The sequence below is a fragment of the Mustela nivalis genome (assembly GCF_964662115.1).
Source record: "Mustela nivalis genome assembly, chromosome: 1".
Taxonomy (NCBI): domain Eukaryota; kingdom Metazoa; phylum Chordata; class Mammalia; order Carnivora; family Mustelidae; genus Mustela; species Mustela nivalis.
The window spans coordinates 158,064,660-158,081,315 of record NC_139020.1 but is presented as its reverse complement, the minus strand read 5'-3'; the positions used below and the strand labels follow the sequence as shown (position 1 = coordinate 158,081,315).

Here is a 16,656-nt window from a genome sequence, read left to right as displayed (position 1 = left end):
AAACCAGGATTCCAGCAATCATCAGCTACTGGTCTCCCAAATTAGACAATAGAACTTGCAGAAACCAGCCACATCTCCAATAACTATTACTCTGCCTCTTTGAGCCAGCAGACGACACCTGTACAGTTGAGGAATAAACAATTCTTATAGGTGAAATTATTCCTGCGAGTGAATAGGAACCGAATGGGAGAGTGCTGTCCCCACTTTTATGAGGCCATTACCCAGCCCCTGGAAGCAGAAGGGAAAGAGCAGAGGCTCAGAGATGTAGTAGTAATTCCCTTTCCTGTCCCCCACTCCAGGGACACAGCCCACTCTGTCCCCTCCAGGTCACATCCCCGAGACAGCCATTCCGGTGAAATGGGGTGGCTGCCTTTAGATATTTCACAGCTGGAAAGCAGCTCAGGCAGCAGCAGAAAGGATGTGGCCTCAAAGATATTGCCAATCCTTTTCACTTTTTTCTTCTGAACACTTTCTACAATCAATAAGCATCTCTCCAGTTCCTGTGTATTGAAAGGACACATACCTATTCTGTGAGAGTCAGGTCCTGAAACAGAAGGAGGGGCTGGGACAAAAGGGATGATGTGCAAACAGCACCCCAAGGTCCCCCATCCACATGCTACCCAGGGTTAAACTTGTTGCTATGTTTTCCTTCATTCATATCACTCATGAGTGCCAGCCATGCATGACCGTTTGCTCAGTGCCAATGACACAATGGTGAAAACAGCCTGCTCCCCATCCTCGTGGAGCTTCTGGTCCTGGTGGGAGAAGTGCCAGACATTAATCCAAAAATGACACAAATATAACATTGCAAATGACAATGAGTGCAAGGGCTTGAGAATGTGAGCTAGTAGGGGAGTGCCATCTAAGCTGTCAGCAAAGGGGAAGAAGGACCCTGAGCCCCCAGAGAGGACCATGCTTCTCTGCCCAGACTCCTGGGGAGAGGGCCCATCCCATGCTGGTGACCTGTCCCTTGCTGTCCCTGGCAGGCATGCTTCTCCTCCCTGTCTTGCCCCTCTCTCAGGTTATCCATCTCCCTCCAGTGTCTCTCCTTCTCCGCAGCACTCTCCCTACATCCATTCTGCATCATGGCCACTTACTAAGATGTGGGCTCCAGGGAGTCACAACTTCTCAGGGCCTCAGCGTCCTTGTCTGTAAAATGGGAATAATCAAAGCAACTTGCAGAATCAGAAGGCTGTTGTGGGGATTCAGTGAGTCAACACATGCAAAGCTGTCCGTGCACCGCGTTTATCATTCTCTCCTCACAACCACACCTTTGGAGTTTTTGCTCTTGCCAACTGTCAATGTGCATGGCTACCCAGAGTGAGGGGTCCCAGTAGTTGACCCAAGATTTTCCTTAAGAGTAGAGTGTGTGTCTCCTCTTTTCATCAGTGTGCCCATACCAGGCTTCTCTGCATAACCCTTATACTCATATCCATTCCCCTTAGAGAGTCCGCCAGGCTTCTTATATTGTTTGAGGGAACACAAGACCAGGAGGGGTGAAGTCATTGAATGAGGGTGAGGGAAGATCGCTCTGCGCAGGGTCGTGGTGGCGGCCGCTCTCCTCGCGCGCAGGTGCACGGGGCGGCGGGCAGCCAGGGACGCACCTGCGCGGCAGCAGCTGGCGGGGTGACGGGGGAACCCACGCCGATCGCTTCCCGAGAGACCCACTGCCACCTGGTGGCCGGTTTGAGAAATGCGCGCTGGGACCCGCCGCAGTGGGCGTCCCCAAAGCAGCAGAATGGGCCGACCAGAGAGAGCGCAACCCTGCGGGGCTACACCGCAAAAGTGGGGACGGGCTTCTGGGCAGGCTTCGGAATGCATTAATTCACCCAAAAGTTCTCTAGCGATCCCAAGCCCTGGGTCCAGCTCTAAGGGAGGCAGAGTAACGACTGGGGCTTTTGGCAGAGGAATAACCCCGCCTCTTTGCTCTAGGGCATCCCAGGGAACCCCGGAGACGGAGGATATAGGAGAGGGCCACTGCGAGAAGCGGGCTGTACGGAGTACTGGAACTGAATGAAGGCAAAGACCTCAGCAGTCTGTCCGATGTTCTGCTTTAATCCCCTGTTTGCTCCAACTGACACATATTCTGCGACTCAGACTTGAAACCTACCTGCCCGAATTGTCCAGTAAATCCCAAGTGCCGTGCAGTGTTAGCGTTTTCCCACCTGGACTCTAGATTGACAGCTCTTTGAATGCGCAGACGCAGGAGCGGCCACAGCCTGTGCAGGAACCTGAGTCTGGCATCGCTTGGACAGCCACCCACCAGCTAGACTTTGCCTATCTTTCCTAGAGAATTACCCTCTATGGCCATTGGCACCCTGTCCTTAGTAGTGGTGGGGAGATGAGAGGGGTGCAGGGAAGCTACACCAGTCTCTATGAGAGGGTCTCTTTCCAATAAAAGAACAGATCAGAGTTCCAAATGCCCTTTCCCAGCAGGGCCTCATGCAAATTTGTCACCATCTCTTCCCTAGCTCTGTATATTCAGGACTCTTTGTTGGGGTAGACATTTCCAAGCCAAAGAAAGCGAGGGTCCATTTATACATTTCTCGGGGGGGGGGGGAGCAAAGCAGTGCCAACTTGCCTTACATTTATATAACTCAAGGAAACTCAAAAGATAATAAGGCAAATCTGTTCCCAGGTGACTTAAGGGCTCTATTCATAGACAGGGGAGCAGCTGCATAATTTTAAGTTTCCGCCTGAGCAGGCACTTCCATTACCCTCAGAACCTCCATGGCTGGCTTCTGGAAAGATCAACTCCAGAAGGGAAGGGGGGCTAGGCTAGCTCTTTCTTCCCTTAAGAGCCGCAGTCTGACCCTCTGCTGCCTCCTTGCGTTGAAGGGGAGGGCAAGTCTCCCCTTTCAATCCTCTGCTCCAGGGGTGAATTGAATTCCACTCTGGTGGTGTCCCTTAACTCAGGAGAGACACACTGGTTCTGTCCAAAGGCTTTCTTACATGTGGAATCTAAGGAAATAAACAACACTCTCTGAACTACCCAGAATGCCTAGAATTCTGATCTGGGAAATGGTCCATTCATGACCAGGACACAGAGGAAAAGAAAAGACTTTCCATTTAGAAAAAGAGGTACATCTTTGTTACCTTTTAAAAACCCCAATTTTTGGGATGCCTGAGTGGTTCAGTAGGTTGAGCATCTGCCTTCAGCTCAGGTCATGATCCCAGGGTCCTGGGATTGAGTCCCACATTGGGCTCCCTGCTCAGTGGGGAGCCTACTTCTTCCTCTCCCTATGCCTGACACTGCCCCTGCTTGTGTGTGTGCTTTCTCTGTCAAATAAATAAATAAAATCTTTAAAAATAAAAATCCTGATTTTCTTTCCCCCGGTAAGTTGATTACAGAAGTAGCCCTTTTCTACCCCTTCCAGTATCTATCCACTTCCTTGGCAGTGTGTCTGTGTAGGAACTCCCATCAAGACAAGCAATGTATTTTCTGCCCCTTGAATCTGAGTTGGCCCTTTGGCTCCCTTTGGTCAACAGAATGTAGGAGAAGTGAAGGTGTTCTGATTCTGAGCCTAGGTCTCAAGAGGCCTTGCATGCTGCCTTTTTCTCTTGGATCTCGGAGCTCATTAGCATCTAATCTATCTTCAAACACACACACACACACACACATACACACACACACACACACACACACACACACATACACACACACACAGAGTCCTGAGCTACATTCTTCATGGGCCAACTTAGGTCATTTGACCATGCCTGAACCAGTCTGTTCAGCTAGGAGCATGGCAGAGAGTAGTTGGCTTAGACTTAACTTAGGTATGAAATTCTGAAAAAAACTAGAGCAAGGGAGAAGGAAGGCATTCTTTAGTTATCTGAGACTATCATGGCCCATCTGTGGTACAGCACCAATGATATCCCAAACACTTAGAAATGACAGCATATAGAAGAGGTGGGACAAGCCCTTGGGAGTCAACCACATGTCCAAAACTTATATGAGCAAATGGATTGAATAATTAACAGATTCACCTTTATAGTGGGAGATTTTTAATGTATGTCTGTTATAATTTGATATATTAAAAAACAAGAAAAAAGTAAAAAAAAAAAGTAAAGATGCTATGATGTGAATTACACAATCACAAGATTCTACTTTGTCTACAACATGTGGAAAATGCACACTTTTCAAGCAGTCAAGCAGCATTGGCAAAAATTGCCATCTAACTATGAAAAGAATCTAAATAAATTACAAAAAGTAGAAATCAGAGAAGCCATATTTTTGGACCATAATATAATAAAATTGGGAAATTTGCTACAAAGGGCAGATGTGGCCGTGACAAAAATCTATCCATTTGAAAATGTTAAAATGCACCTCCTGAAAAATGCATGAAGGAGAAAATGACAACAAAAATTAAAGACCGCTTAGAAACAAATTACAATGAGGAGCAGAATGAAACCTATGGAATGTTGCCAAGGCAGCATGTAGAGGAAAATTCATAGTTTTAAAATGCGTTCAAAAGAAGAAAAAAGAACCACAGCTAGAGATGAAAGAGAGGCAGTTCTACTCTCTGCTTCCCCTGAAAATCCACGAAAAGAACAAAACAGCTCAGTGTTAATTCTGGACAGAATGTTGCAGAGGTATGTGAAAAGGATGCAAGTCCCAGTTCTTCCCTTTATGTCTGTGGCTCTGGGAACATTATGTTTTCTTCCATACCCCTGGTTTTCTCACCTGTGAGATGGAGTCGATAATGTCTCCTTTAGAAGGCTGTTGGGAGGAATCAAAGATGAAATTTTAATCACATACATACTGAGGACTTGTCATATACCACATGTTATCCTCAGCATTTTACAAATACTGACTTGTTTAAAATCTGCACCAATCCTTGGGGTGCCTGGGTGGCTCAGTGGATTAAAGCCTCTGCCTTTGGCTCAGGTCATGATCCCAGGGCCCTGGGATCAAGCCCCGCATTGGGCTCTCTGCTCAGCAGGGAGCCTGCTTCCTCCTCTCTCTCTGCCTGCCTCTCTGCCTTCTTGTGATCTGTCTGTCAAATAAATAAAATCTTAAAAAAAAATCTGTACCAATCCTTTAAGGCAGGAAGTGTTGTTAGTCTCCTTCGGGAGACTATGAGTGCTGCCTTAGTGAACTGACTAGTAGGTACAGGAACTAGGTTTCAGACAATGCTGTCTTTTTTTTAGACTTTAAGGGAAGCACAAATTTCCTTGAAAACAGTGTCATGGTTCTGAAAGCTCCATCCAATGAAGCTTTGATGGGTCAACCAGAAGTAAGGGCATGAACAGGATACAGAGCAAAACAAGAAGTGCCAGGGAATTGAGAGAACAGGAAGAGAAATGAATTATGCTTTCCCTCAACAGCCCAGCCTCTGGCCAAGGAGACCACCATGGTGTGAGGTTGGGAGAAGGAGCAAAGATAACTGGGTCGTGGCACACAAAGTGTCATAATATGGATGCCTGGCTGTGAAGCACTTGAATTTTGGAAACTAAGATTAGATGCATCCTTGGGTCAAGGAGATAACAGACTGGGCACAAGCCCTTGGGGACAATATTGAAGACATAAACTTAAATGGGATCTGTGAACAGCCCTTTCTCTGCTTCTTACTATATATATAGTATTTTTAAACAGAAAAACAATTCCAAAGAAAGAGAATTTATACTTAGAAAGGCACCTGCAAGGTTCTCTGAGTAAATGCATGACATCAGACTTGGACTGCCCTTAGCCTACCTGGGAAAATGATCTCAGGCCTCTCCTCTCTCAGTACTGTCTCCTTGGGAATTATAGAAGTAAGATAAATATGTTGCATTGTGTCTGCTTTCTTTGCTGTTTCTCCATGATTTATGGGTCCACACCTGGCCTGGGAGACTGTGAGTTGGCATCAAGCCTTGCACTTACGTGGCCAGAATAACATCTTTAAAAATGGTGAAAAACAGAGGAGGCAACTTTCATGTTAATGTTGCCTATGTGTGTTTTGTCTTACCCACAGAAGCTGTACATGTTCTGTGTGGTGACCTAAGTTGTGAACCTGGGTAGCTGTTGGGACCCCAATAAAATGCAGAGTTGGTGCATGCTGCATAATGTGTCCTGTATCCATTTGGAAAGCTCTCTAAACACAGTATGAGACTAACCTTATTGGGACATGTGAACCCATGACAACCACTGGGGCCATCATCTACACATAAATGTTGCCAAAACAAGAGATGAGGAAGGAGCATGTAAGCATATTGTGGATGAAAACCACACACCATGGATCTGCAAAAGCACAGAACTACCCAAAAAGACACTGGCAGAATTCACATGAGTCATTGTCGGTCATTTCAAAGTAATCAGAGGAAGCATACTCTTTTTTAAAAACAAGGGCAGGAAGCTTAAGAAAAAAAGGTATATAATTTCAAAGAAGAGATAATCCCGCAGAAGGTGATAAGACCATGAAAAGAAAGCTGGCAGTCCCCAGAAAACAAATTAAAAATAAAAATGAAGGTAATATAGAACACAAAAACCACATTAAAAGCAATAGATATATTTTATATACAAGTAGTGGTATTTAAAATAACACATATAGAATAAGAGACTGAAAACACAGTTTGGGACATGGTAAATAAGGTACCAGAAAAACAAACTCACAGAAATTAAGGAGAACAAGGAAGTTGTAACCATAATTACAGAGATAAATGTAAAGCAAAGGAAACTCAACATATTATAATAATTCTCTGAATAAAGAAAGTCAACAAATAAAATGGAAACAATATCTAAAGATATAATAGAAGAAAATACCTGGATTTGCAGCTCCAAAGATTACACCAAGACATAGCCGTGTGATGTTTCCCCCTTCTCTTCTTCCTCCTCCTCCCCCTTCTCCTCCCTTTCCTCTTCTTCCTCCTTCTTCCTTTTTCCTCTTCTTCTTCCTCTTCCCCTTCTTCTCCTTCTCCCTCTTCTTCTCCCCCTTCTCCTTCTTTGGATAGGCTTCTATACAGACTCAAGTAGCTAAACTGTGGAAGGAGCCAAGATGTCCTTCAAAGATGAATGAATAAAGAAGATGTGGTACATATATACAATGGGATATTACTCAGCCATCAGAAAGGATGAATACCCACCATTAGCACTGACATTGATGGAACTGGAGGGGATTATGCTAAGTCAAATAACTCAAGCAGAGAAAGAACATTATGTATGTTTTCATTCATATGTGGAACATAAGGAATAGCATGGAAGACCATAGGGGAAGGGAGGGAAAACTGAAGGGGGCAGGAATCAGAAAGGGAGAAAAACCATGAAAGACCATGGACTCCAGGAAACAAACTGAGGGGTTCAGAGGGGGAAAGGGAGTGGGGGGATGGGTATTAAGGAGGGCACGTGTTGTGATGAGCATTGGGTGTTATATGCAACTAATGAATCATTGAACACTACATCAACAACTAATGATGTATTATATGGTGGCTAACTAAACATAATAAAAAATAAATTAAAAAAGAAACACAACACTACAATAAAGTTTCATCTTAAAAAAAAAGATAGGTTTCTATACAGAAAAAAACAGGTAGTCTTCAAGATATGCACACAAATTCACCAATATAGTTCTCTTCTTCAAGAGATGGTGCTAGATTCCTTTCCCCTTGAATATGGACTGGATTTAGTAACCCCTTTCTAGATAACAGAATACGGCAGACGCAATGGGATGTCACTTATGAAATTAGGTTATAAAAAGATGTGGATTCCAACTCTGGTGCATGTGCTCTCTCTTTTTCTCTATCTTTTCAATCACTCATTCTAAGGAAAGTCACCTGCCATTAGATACTCAAGAAACCTATAGAGAGGCCCTCGTGGTGAAGGACTGAGTCTTGTCAACAACCATGTGCCTAGGGAAGTAGATCCTTCAGCCGCAGCCAATAGCTGAATTGCAACCTCACAGACACCCTGAGCCAGAACCGTCCAACTAAACTATTCCCAGATTTCTGACTTACAGAAACTGTGAGGTAATAAGTATATGTTGTTTTCAGTTGCTCAGTTTTGGGGTTAATTTGTTCTGCAGAAATAGGAATTAATACCTATACAAGAAAGAAACTACTGCTCTTAGAACTTTCTACATCCATTCCAGAAGATAGGAAATAAAAATCTACAAAGTTTGGAGGGGAAGATAGTATGATCCGAGATTTTTAGAGGTGCTGAATTGTTCATGGACGTAGGGAACAGACAGATATTCTCAAGCATGTAAAAATTCAGGAAAGACCCTTTTTGGGAAAAAAAGGAATTACTTGGGATAATTCAAACCTAACAATGAAAAAGTGATTAAAATTCTAAAATTCAAGAGTACAGGGGCGCCTGGGTGGCTCAGTGGGTTGGGCCGCTGCCTTTGGCTCGGGTCATGATCTCAGGATCCTGGGATCGAGTCCTGCATCGGGCTCTCTGCTCAGCAGGGAGCCTGCTTCCCTCTCTCTCTCTCTCTCTCTCTCTGCCTGCCTCTCTATCTACTTGTGATTTCTCTCTGTCAAATAAATAAATAAAATCTTTAAAAAAAAATAAAATTCAAGAGTACAGAAGATGAAGCAAGAAGATCAGTACTTGGCATCAAATCCACTAAATTAAAAAGATTGAGTTGTGAGAGGTAGAACTACTGCACAGAATATAAATGTCATAAAGCCTGGCAACATAAAAATAATATCATTCATAAAACTTCCGGGCAAGGAGGCAGAGAGGTAGCAGAGAACATAAGTGCTCTCATTTCTTCATTTTTCTTACCAGCAAGTAAAAACATACAATTGAAAGTAGGAACTTGTTAAAAATTAATGACCTCTATCTCATCATTCATGATCACTCTTCTTTAAAGAGATCTTTGAGAAACTAATACCATCTCTGGAAAAAAAAAATCTGGAAAAATCTGAAAAAATAATTCCTACAGTATCACTTTAGCTTTTTTTCAACAATTCTTGTTTGTATTTTACTTTAAAATTAGCATGACCATACATTTGAAAATTATGTCTCTCTCTATACTTCTATCTGTTTAGTACTCAGGGAGGCATTTGGAATGATGGTCATGGTAAATCACAAATAATTTTTTTTTTTACTATACTTTGGTATGATTATTATCCTATATTTTTATTTTACCCTTTATACATTTATGTGTTGCTTGAGTTTTTTTGGAGAAAAAAGTATGTATTATTTTAGCTAAGTTATTTTTTTTAAAAAAGGAAACAAGAGAGAAGTAAATGAATTCAATGTACAAGGAATAGGAAAAAATGAAAAAATGAACTCTTATAAAACAAAGGTAAAAATATAAATTAATAAGTTAAGACACAAGTGAATTTAATTTATAAAATTTAAAACTATCTTTGAAAAAGATAATAAAATAGACAACACTATGGCAAAGTTGATTAAGAGGTAAAGAGAGAAGGCACAAATAATTTACCTTAAATAGGACGAAGAAAGGGACATCCCTCTTGGTGTTTTCTTTCTTCCTCATTTTCTCTTGTTAATCTTAAAAATATAACTGCCAGAATGTTACCAGCAAAAATGGTCTTATTTGGGAGTAGCAGAGAATTGCAATTTGGGATAAGAAAGCTACAGACAAAACCATTGGCAAGTCCTTAGAACAAAAGGAAAGAGCTGAAGCTAGTGGCTTTTCAATGGCTGAGCTGTGACAGCCTCTCATTGGCTGGGCTGTTGCTGGGACAGGAAAAAAGCCTTTCTTCTGCTGGGATAGTGAAGTGGTGGCTAAAGTATTTTGAACATGCCTGTTACCTCTTTTCCTGTTGAGGCTGCAATGGACTATCCATGGTAGGGCATGAGAGCTCACCCTACTGGCTTCCTTGCTCTATTCTAGTGAGGCTTCCCTTTATTAATTTTTACACTCCACACTTCATAAACTTTGCTCACGCTGACAGGGCAGCCAGCTGTTTCCTGCCTGAAGTCATTGTCTTTGTCTCCTTTTCTTCCCAGAGAGTCTTTGAGCAGGAAGGCAATCAGGTCTTAGCCATCTGGTCCCTGCTTATTTCATCAGCATTAATTTTCACCTCAGCTCTGCCCATTTGTGGATCTTCCAGAATTTCCCCAAATTGCTTGGGCTGTGCCCTGCTTCTGTGGGTCAGTCGGGCTGCCTCCCCTGTCTGGATCCTTTTACAACCCATTGCATGGGAAAACTACTTTTCAGTTCACCAAATTCAGCTTACGTATATTCCTCTCTTTACAACGACTTCCCCATTTGTACCCCTTCTTTTTGACATCTCTCCCTGAAAAGTTCTACTATGAAGACAGACACTGCCATCCATTTCCTTATTCCCTGACACAGAACACAGCCGTATATGTTCAATAGATTCTTGTGGAGTAAAGGCATGAGATAGCTAGTTACACAGCTCCTGGGCAGGAGTGGCAATTTCTGAAAGGCATGGTCTATGCCCTACCTCCCTGATTTGGGGTTCTCTGGATGACTAGGGTAGGAAGGCAAAGGATTTGAGGCCCAACCTGTTACATGGGGACAAGTGGGGCTGCAAATTATGGTAATATATGCACTGGCAATTTGTGACATGCTTGATTCACTCATTCATTCATGTGTGCCTAATACAAGCAAAGCGCAGAGATGGACTCTGGGAATAGAGCCATGAGCTAGAGTGCTGAGGTCCTTCCCTCACTGGAGCTTACATTTTGGTGGTGCTGACAGGTGAGGGGACACAGGCAAAAAATGAGTATGGTTTACTCGTTGTAACTATAAAAGATAATCACAAATAGCAATAAATGTGTCACGAAAGAACCAGAATGCGTACGGTGTGATGGAGACAGAGGGCTATTGCACTCTCAATGGACAGCAAAAGTTCTGTGTGAAGGCACCATTTAAGCCAAGAATCTGTTGACAAGAAGGAGCTAACCTGGCTGAAAGGAGAGAACATTCTAGGCTAAGGTAGCAGAAAATGCAAAGACCCTAAGGCAGGAATGCGTTTGACATATTCAAGGTATAGGGAGAAAGCCAATGTGGCTGAAGCACAGTGAACCTGAGACAGAGCCTGGAGATGACATCTGACCAGGTCAGCCTGCTGGGTTTGGAATTGAGCCTTTCTCTTTGTTGGGGTTTCATTCATTCATTGCAGTGCAAGGGGTTATAGGACATGGTGACCAAGTCAGCCCTGAGATCCCCCCTACCCAAACGATAAATACAGGATTCCTGTTCTGGTATAGAGGTGCCTCCAGAATTCTGTGTAGTAGGCACTGTGGGGCACCAAACTAGGAAACTTGCCTTAAAACTATGTTGTAGGGCACCCGGATGGCTCAATGAATTGATTGAGCATCCAGCTCTTGATTTCGGCTGAGGTCATGATCTCAGGGTTGTGAGGTGGAGCCTTTGTGGGGCTCCGCACTCTGTGCAGAGTCTGCCTGAGATTCTTTCTCTCCTTCTCCTTCTGCCTCCCCCCTGCCCCCCAGCTCACGCTCTCTCTCTAAATAAATAAATATCTTTAAAAAAAAAACCTGTGTTGCGATAGGAAATGTAGTATTTTTATTTAGTTGTGGGACATAAACTTAAAAAATCTTGGCCAACAGACACATGAAAAGATGCTCATCATCACTTATCATCAGGGAAATATAGATCAAAACCACAATGAGCTATCACCTCACACCTTTCAGAATGGCTAAAATCAACAACAGAGGAAACAACAGGTGTTGGTGAGGATGTGGAGAAAAAGCAACCTTTGTGAACTGTGGGTTGAATGGGGAACTGGTATGGGGGTTTCTCAAAAAATAGAACTACCTTATCATCCAGCAATCACACTATTGTGTATTTGCCCAAAAAATATGAAAACACTAATTTAAAGGGATACATGCACCCTTTATAGCAGCATTATTTACAATAGCCAAGATACGGAAGCTGCCCAAGTGTTCATCAATTGATGAATGGATAAAGAAGAGGTGAGATATACATACCACATCTAATGGAATATATGTATACACATATACAATGGAATATTATTCATCCATAAAAAGTATGAAATCTTGCCATTTGCAGCAACATGGATGGAACCAGAGGATACGCTAAGAGAAATAAACCAGAGAAAGACAAATATCATATGATTTCACTCGTATGTGGAATTTAAGAAACAAATGAACAAGGAAAAAAAAAGAAACAAACGAAGAAATAAGCTTCTAACTACAGAGAACAAACTGAGGTCTCCCAGTCTGGAGGTGTGTGTGTGTGTGGGGGGGGGGGAGATGGGTAAAACAGGTGATGAGTACTTGCGGATATATGGAAGTGTTGAATATTGTACACCTGGAACTAATGAACACTGTATGCTGACTAACTGGAATTAAAATGGAATCTTTTTTTTTTTTTAAGATTTTATTTATTTTATTTGACAGAGATCACAAGTAGGCAGAGAGTCAGGCAGAGAGAGAGGGAAGAGGAAGCAGGCTCCCTGCTAAGCAGAGAGCTCGATGCGGGGCTCTATCCCAGGATCCTGGGATCATGACCTGAGCCGAAGGCAGAGGCTTTAACCCACTGAGCCACCCAGGCGCTCCTAAAATGGAATCTTAAAGTAAAAAAAATAAATAACCATCTTTCCTAAAGATGACTTTTATTTATTCACTCTTTTCATAAGATTGAAACATCTCTCCTCATTGAGGTAAGTCTGCTTTTAAGATGGTTTCAGGGGACGCCTGGGTGGCTCAGTTGGTTGGGCAGCTGCCTTCGGCTCGGGTCATGATCCCAGCGTCCTGGGATCGAGTCCCGCATCGGGCTCCTTGCTCGGCAGGGAGCCTGCTTCTCCCTCTGCCTCTGCCTGCCATTCTGTCTGCCTGTGCTCGCTTTCTCCCTCTCTCTCTGATAAATAAAAAAAATCTTTAAAAAAAAAAGAAAAAAGATGGTTTCAGGAGGCTAGTGGAGATTAGAGGCATGGAAAGTACTTCACAGGGGGCAACCAGGGCTACGTGATGGAGACTGGGCAATCGGAGGATGTGCACACTAAACGGATAATGAAGCTTTAAGTCCACTTCAACTCTTTCTGAAGGACTGACTACTCCCCACAAACTCTGCGGGCCAGGAAAGGCCTAATTTGCATGCGCGGGGGGCGGTGCGGCGCCGGGGGGCGGTGCGGCGCCGGGGGGCGGTGCGGCGCCGGGGGGCGGTGCGGCGCCGGGGGGCGGTGCGGCGCCGGGGGGCGGGGCGGCGCCGGGGGGCGGGGCGGCTCCGGGGGGCGGGGCGGCGCGATCCGCGGTCGGGCTGGCTTAGTGGCAGGTGCCGGGCCTGGGTGGTGTTCGCGGTTCCCCTTTCCCAGGCCCACTCCCGGCGGCACCACCCGCCTTTCGGTCCTTGAACTTTCCCGGCAAGGCCGGGAGCGACACCGCCGCCCTGGCGCAGCCACCGCCACCACCGCCGCCGCGGGCGCCGACGTCGCCGGGGTCGGTGAAGGTGGGAGCGGTCCCCAACCGCCGCCTGGGCAGCGTCCGCGGCGTGCCCATGTCTTTGCCGCCAGGGCGCCGGGCCCGCCTGTCGTCCCCTGGGACCGGCCGCTCGTTCTCCGAGGCCCGCGAGGAGCTGCGGCGCCGCCTCATGGGCCTCATCGAGGGCAACCGAGTGATGATCTTCAGCAAGAGTTACTGCCCGCACAGCGCGCGGGTAGGCGGGGCGAGGGCGGGGCGAGGGCGGGGTCGGCCGGGCAGGGGTCGCGGCAAACTGGTGGCAGGGTCTGTGGGGGCTTGGGGGAAGAGGGGTCTTCCAGAGTTCTGGGGACTTATCTCTCCCGTGACCCTGGAGCCCGAGTGCCGCAAGTTCAGCCCTCGGACGCGAGCCCGGAGGCCACTTGAGAGCTCGGCGGCCGGGACTCAGGACCTGGGCGCGGGGGTGGTGGTGACACGGAACGAGGACCGGGCCCCGTGGCGTGCCGCCTTTGGCACCCTTGGTGGGAAGGCCACGTTGCCCACCTGCTAGGCTCAGCAAACTTATTCTGGGGACTCGGCCCGGGGCTTTAACTTCCGGTCCTGTCCTTTCTGGCTGTTAGCCCGACGTTGGCTTCTTTATCAAAAGTTTATTTGGAGAGATAAAAGGGATTTCTAAGAGTTTTTGCATGGTGAAAGAGTGGTGTGAGGAGAGGCCACCATTTGGGAGTAGACAAAAGCTGGATTCAGATCCCACTTCTTAACCACGTGACCTGGACCAGGTTACAGAACCCCACGTAGCCCTGGTTTCTACATCTTTTAAAATGAACATAATGAAGGGTGAGAGCATGGTACCAGGTGATGGGTAATTTCAGCTGTCTTGCACACTACCTTAACTTTGGGGGGACTGCCTGGGAATATAGCATTATTTTGGTGGGCACATTTGTTCTTAGTGGAAAAAATAACCCACTTAGAAACGAACCTTTGGAAGATAGACCCATCTGTATGATAGGGACTTTCAATACTTTGAACTATACATTATCAAAAACTTGAAATAATAATAAATGGAATATGCAAAACCCATAAACTATTAGGTTAATCTTGTCAGATTATAGGCTATGTTTTTCAGATTTATTTTCAAGTTTACATTGCCTTGTATATTGTTTCAGAAAACATGTATATTATGCATATACATCTTAAAAAATAATAAAACACTAATATTTTGGGAACCTTGGATATCTGCCTGATTACTGCTAACCTTAAAAAGCAAAACTGCTAGTTATCTCACCAGCAAAAATGGGTTTATTCAGGAATAGCAAAGAATTACAATCCAGGACAAGCAAGCTACCATGAAACCATAGGCATGAACAGAGGGGTAGGTGGTGTTGGGAGGCTTTATAAACAAAAAGTCCATTGGAGTAAACTGGGAGTTCCAAGCATAACACTTTTCACTGGCTGTGTTGTGACAGTCTCTCACTGGCTGGCCTTTTCCCTGGGCAGAAGAAAGTTATTCTTTCTGCTGGGGTAGTAAAGTAGTATCTGGGCAGGGTACTTCTCTTCCTTGTTGTGTTTGCAATTGGTGAGATTGGTACAGCAGGAGAGCTATCCCTGCTAAATCTCTCAACTACATTTAGTGAGGTTTCCCTTTATTAATATTCATGTTACATACCACCCTCCCCCCCGGGCTAACCACTATCTAAAATTCCTTGCCTTTCTACAGTTTTGCCAAATACATGTATATCCTTAAATGAGATTTTGTTCCTTATGGCTTGTTTTGGTACTTTATCATTCATAGGTATTTTTCCTCAACAGTTGTGTTTTCAAGATGCATGCATGTTGGTATCTGTAGCTGTGGTTTGTTAATTTTCATATCTGTAATCCCTAGGATGAATCATATCATGGTTTATTGATTGTGCTGTGTCTAGTGTTTTGTTCTTGCATGCCTTTGCTTGCACATATCTTCTAGTGCATGTGTGTAACACTTATCTTAGAGTAGATATTTTGAAGCTGAAATGATTTCTACCGTACCTCAGTGATGCCAAGATGTTTTTCCAAGTGATTATACAAGTTGGCTCCCCCACTGGTAGTGTATAACAGGTCCCCTTGCTCTACTTACTTACCAATAATTGATAAATTTAATTATTGCCATTCTGGAAGTTATGAAATGGTAGTTTAATTTTGCATTTCCCTGAGGAAGCCGAACATCTTTCTCTGTGTTTATGGGTCATTTGGGTTTCCTCTTCTATGAAATGGTCACAGCTTTTGCTTATTTCTCTATTATGTTTTAATTTTTGTACTGTTTTGTAGGTGTTCTTTGTATATTTTGGATACTAATCCTTTGGATATATATGTTGGAAATGTGCCAAATTTGACTTTCTTTTCACTCTGATTATGGGATCTTTTAGCTAACTGAAATTTGCCAAGTTTAATGTAGTTGTAGTTGAATCTGTCACTTTTTTTTTCCTTTGACGATTCATGCTTATGTCACATTTAAGAAACCCGTTTCTACTCTGATGTCATAAAGATACTCTCCTATTTTAGGTCCTGGAAGTTTTAGAGTGTGCTTTTCACACTCACCTTCTTTATTCCACCTGGACTTGATGCTGAGCAGGGATCTAGTTTGTTTTTTTCTTTATAACTTATCAGTTATCCCTGCTTCATTTGTTAGAATGCTTTTGAATGCTCACCCATCATTTATCTGGTTCTTATATATATACTGGTCTGTTTCTAAGCACTGCCTTCTTTTATTTTTGTTTTTTTTAAAGATTTTATTTATTTATATGACACAGAGAGAGAGAGAGAGATCACAAGTAGGCAGAGAGGCAGGCAGAGAGAGGGGGAAGCAGGCTCCCTGCTGATCAGAGAGCTTAATGTGGGGCTTGATCCCAGGACCCTGAGACCATGACCTGAGCTGAAGGGAGAGGCTTAACCCACTGAGCCATCCAGGCACCCCTGTTTAGTTTTGTTTTTAAGTTGTCATTTGGAGCTTAAAAAAGGGCCAAGAGATCAGAACTATGCTTGTCTATTGCTATATCACTGGGGACTAGAACAGTGTCAAGCATTTAATGTGTGTTGATTTAATAAATGGTCTTGGGTCAAACCTTTGCTGATGCAGAAAATCTTAGGACAATTGATTCTCCACCCTGTGCTTGGACACTTCAATAATGTGGCCACTAGTTTCAGTCCCATTACATAATTGGACAGCTCTGATTGTAAGAATCTTTTTAAAAATTGAGGCAAAATTTGTCTCCCTGAAACATATACTGAGTTTTGGAGTTGCATGTTGCTCCAGTGCATAGAATTAAGAATCTGTTCACTTGGATGGCAGATCTTTTAGA

General features: G+C 44.1%; 1 protein-coding gene across 1 annotated transcript in view; it reads left to right on the top strand.

Moving 5' to 3' along the window:
- Positions 1-13,129: 13,129 nt before the first annotated feature.
- Positions 13,130-16,656, top strand: part of TXNRD3 (thioredoxin reductase 3) — a 72,186-nt gene continuing 68,659 nt past the window's right edge. The window contains exon 1 of the mRNA XM_082746784.1: positions 13,130-13,559. Coding sequence (XP_082602910.1) covers positions 13,401-13,559 — 159 coding nt within the window. The 5' untranslated portion in view covers positions 13,130-13,400. The remainder of the gene's footprint in view (positions 13,560-16,656) is intronic.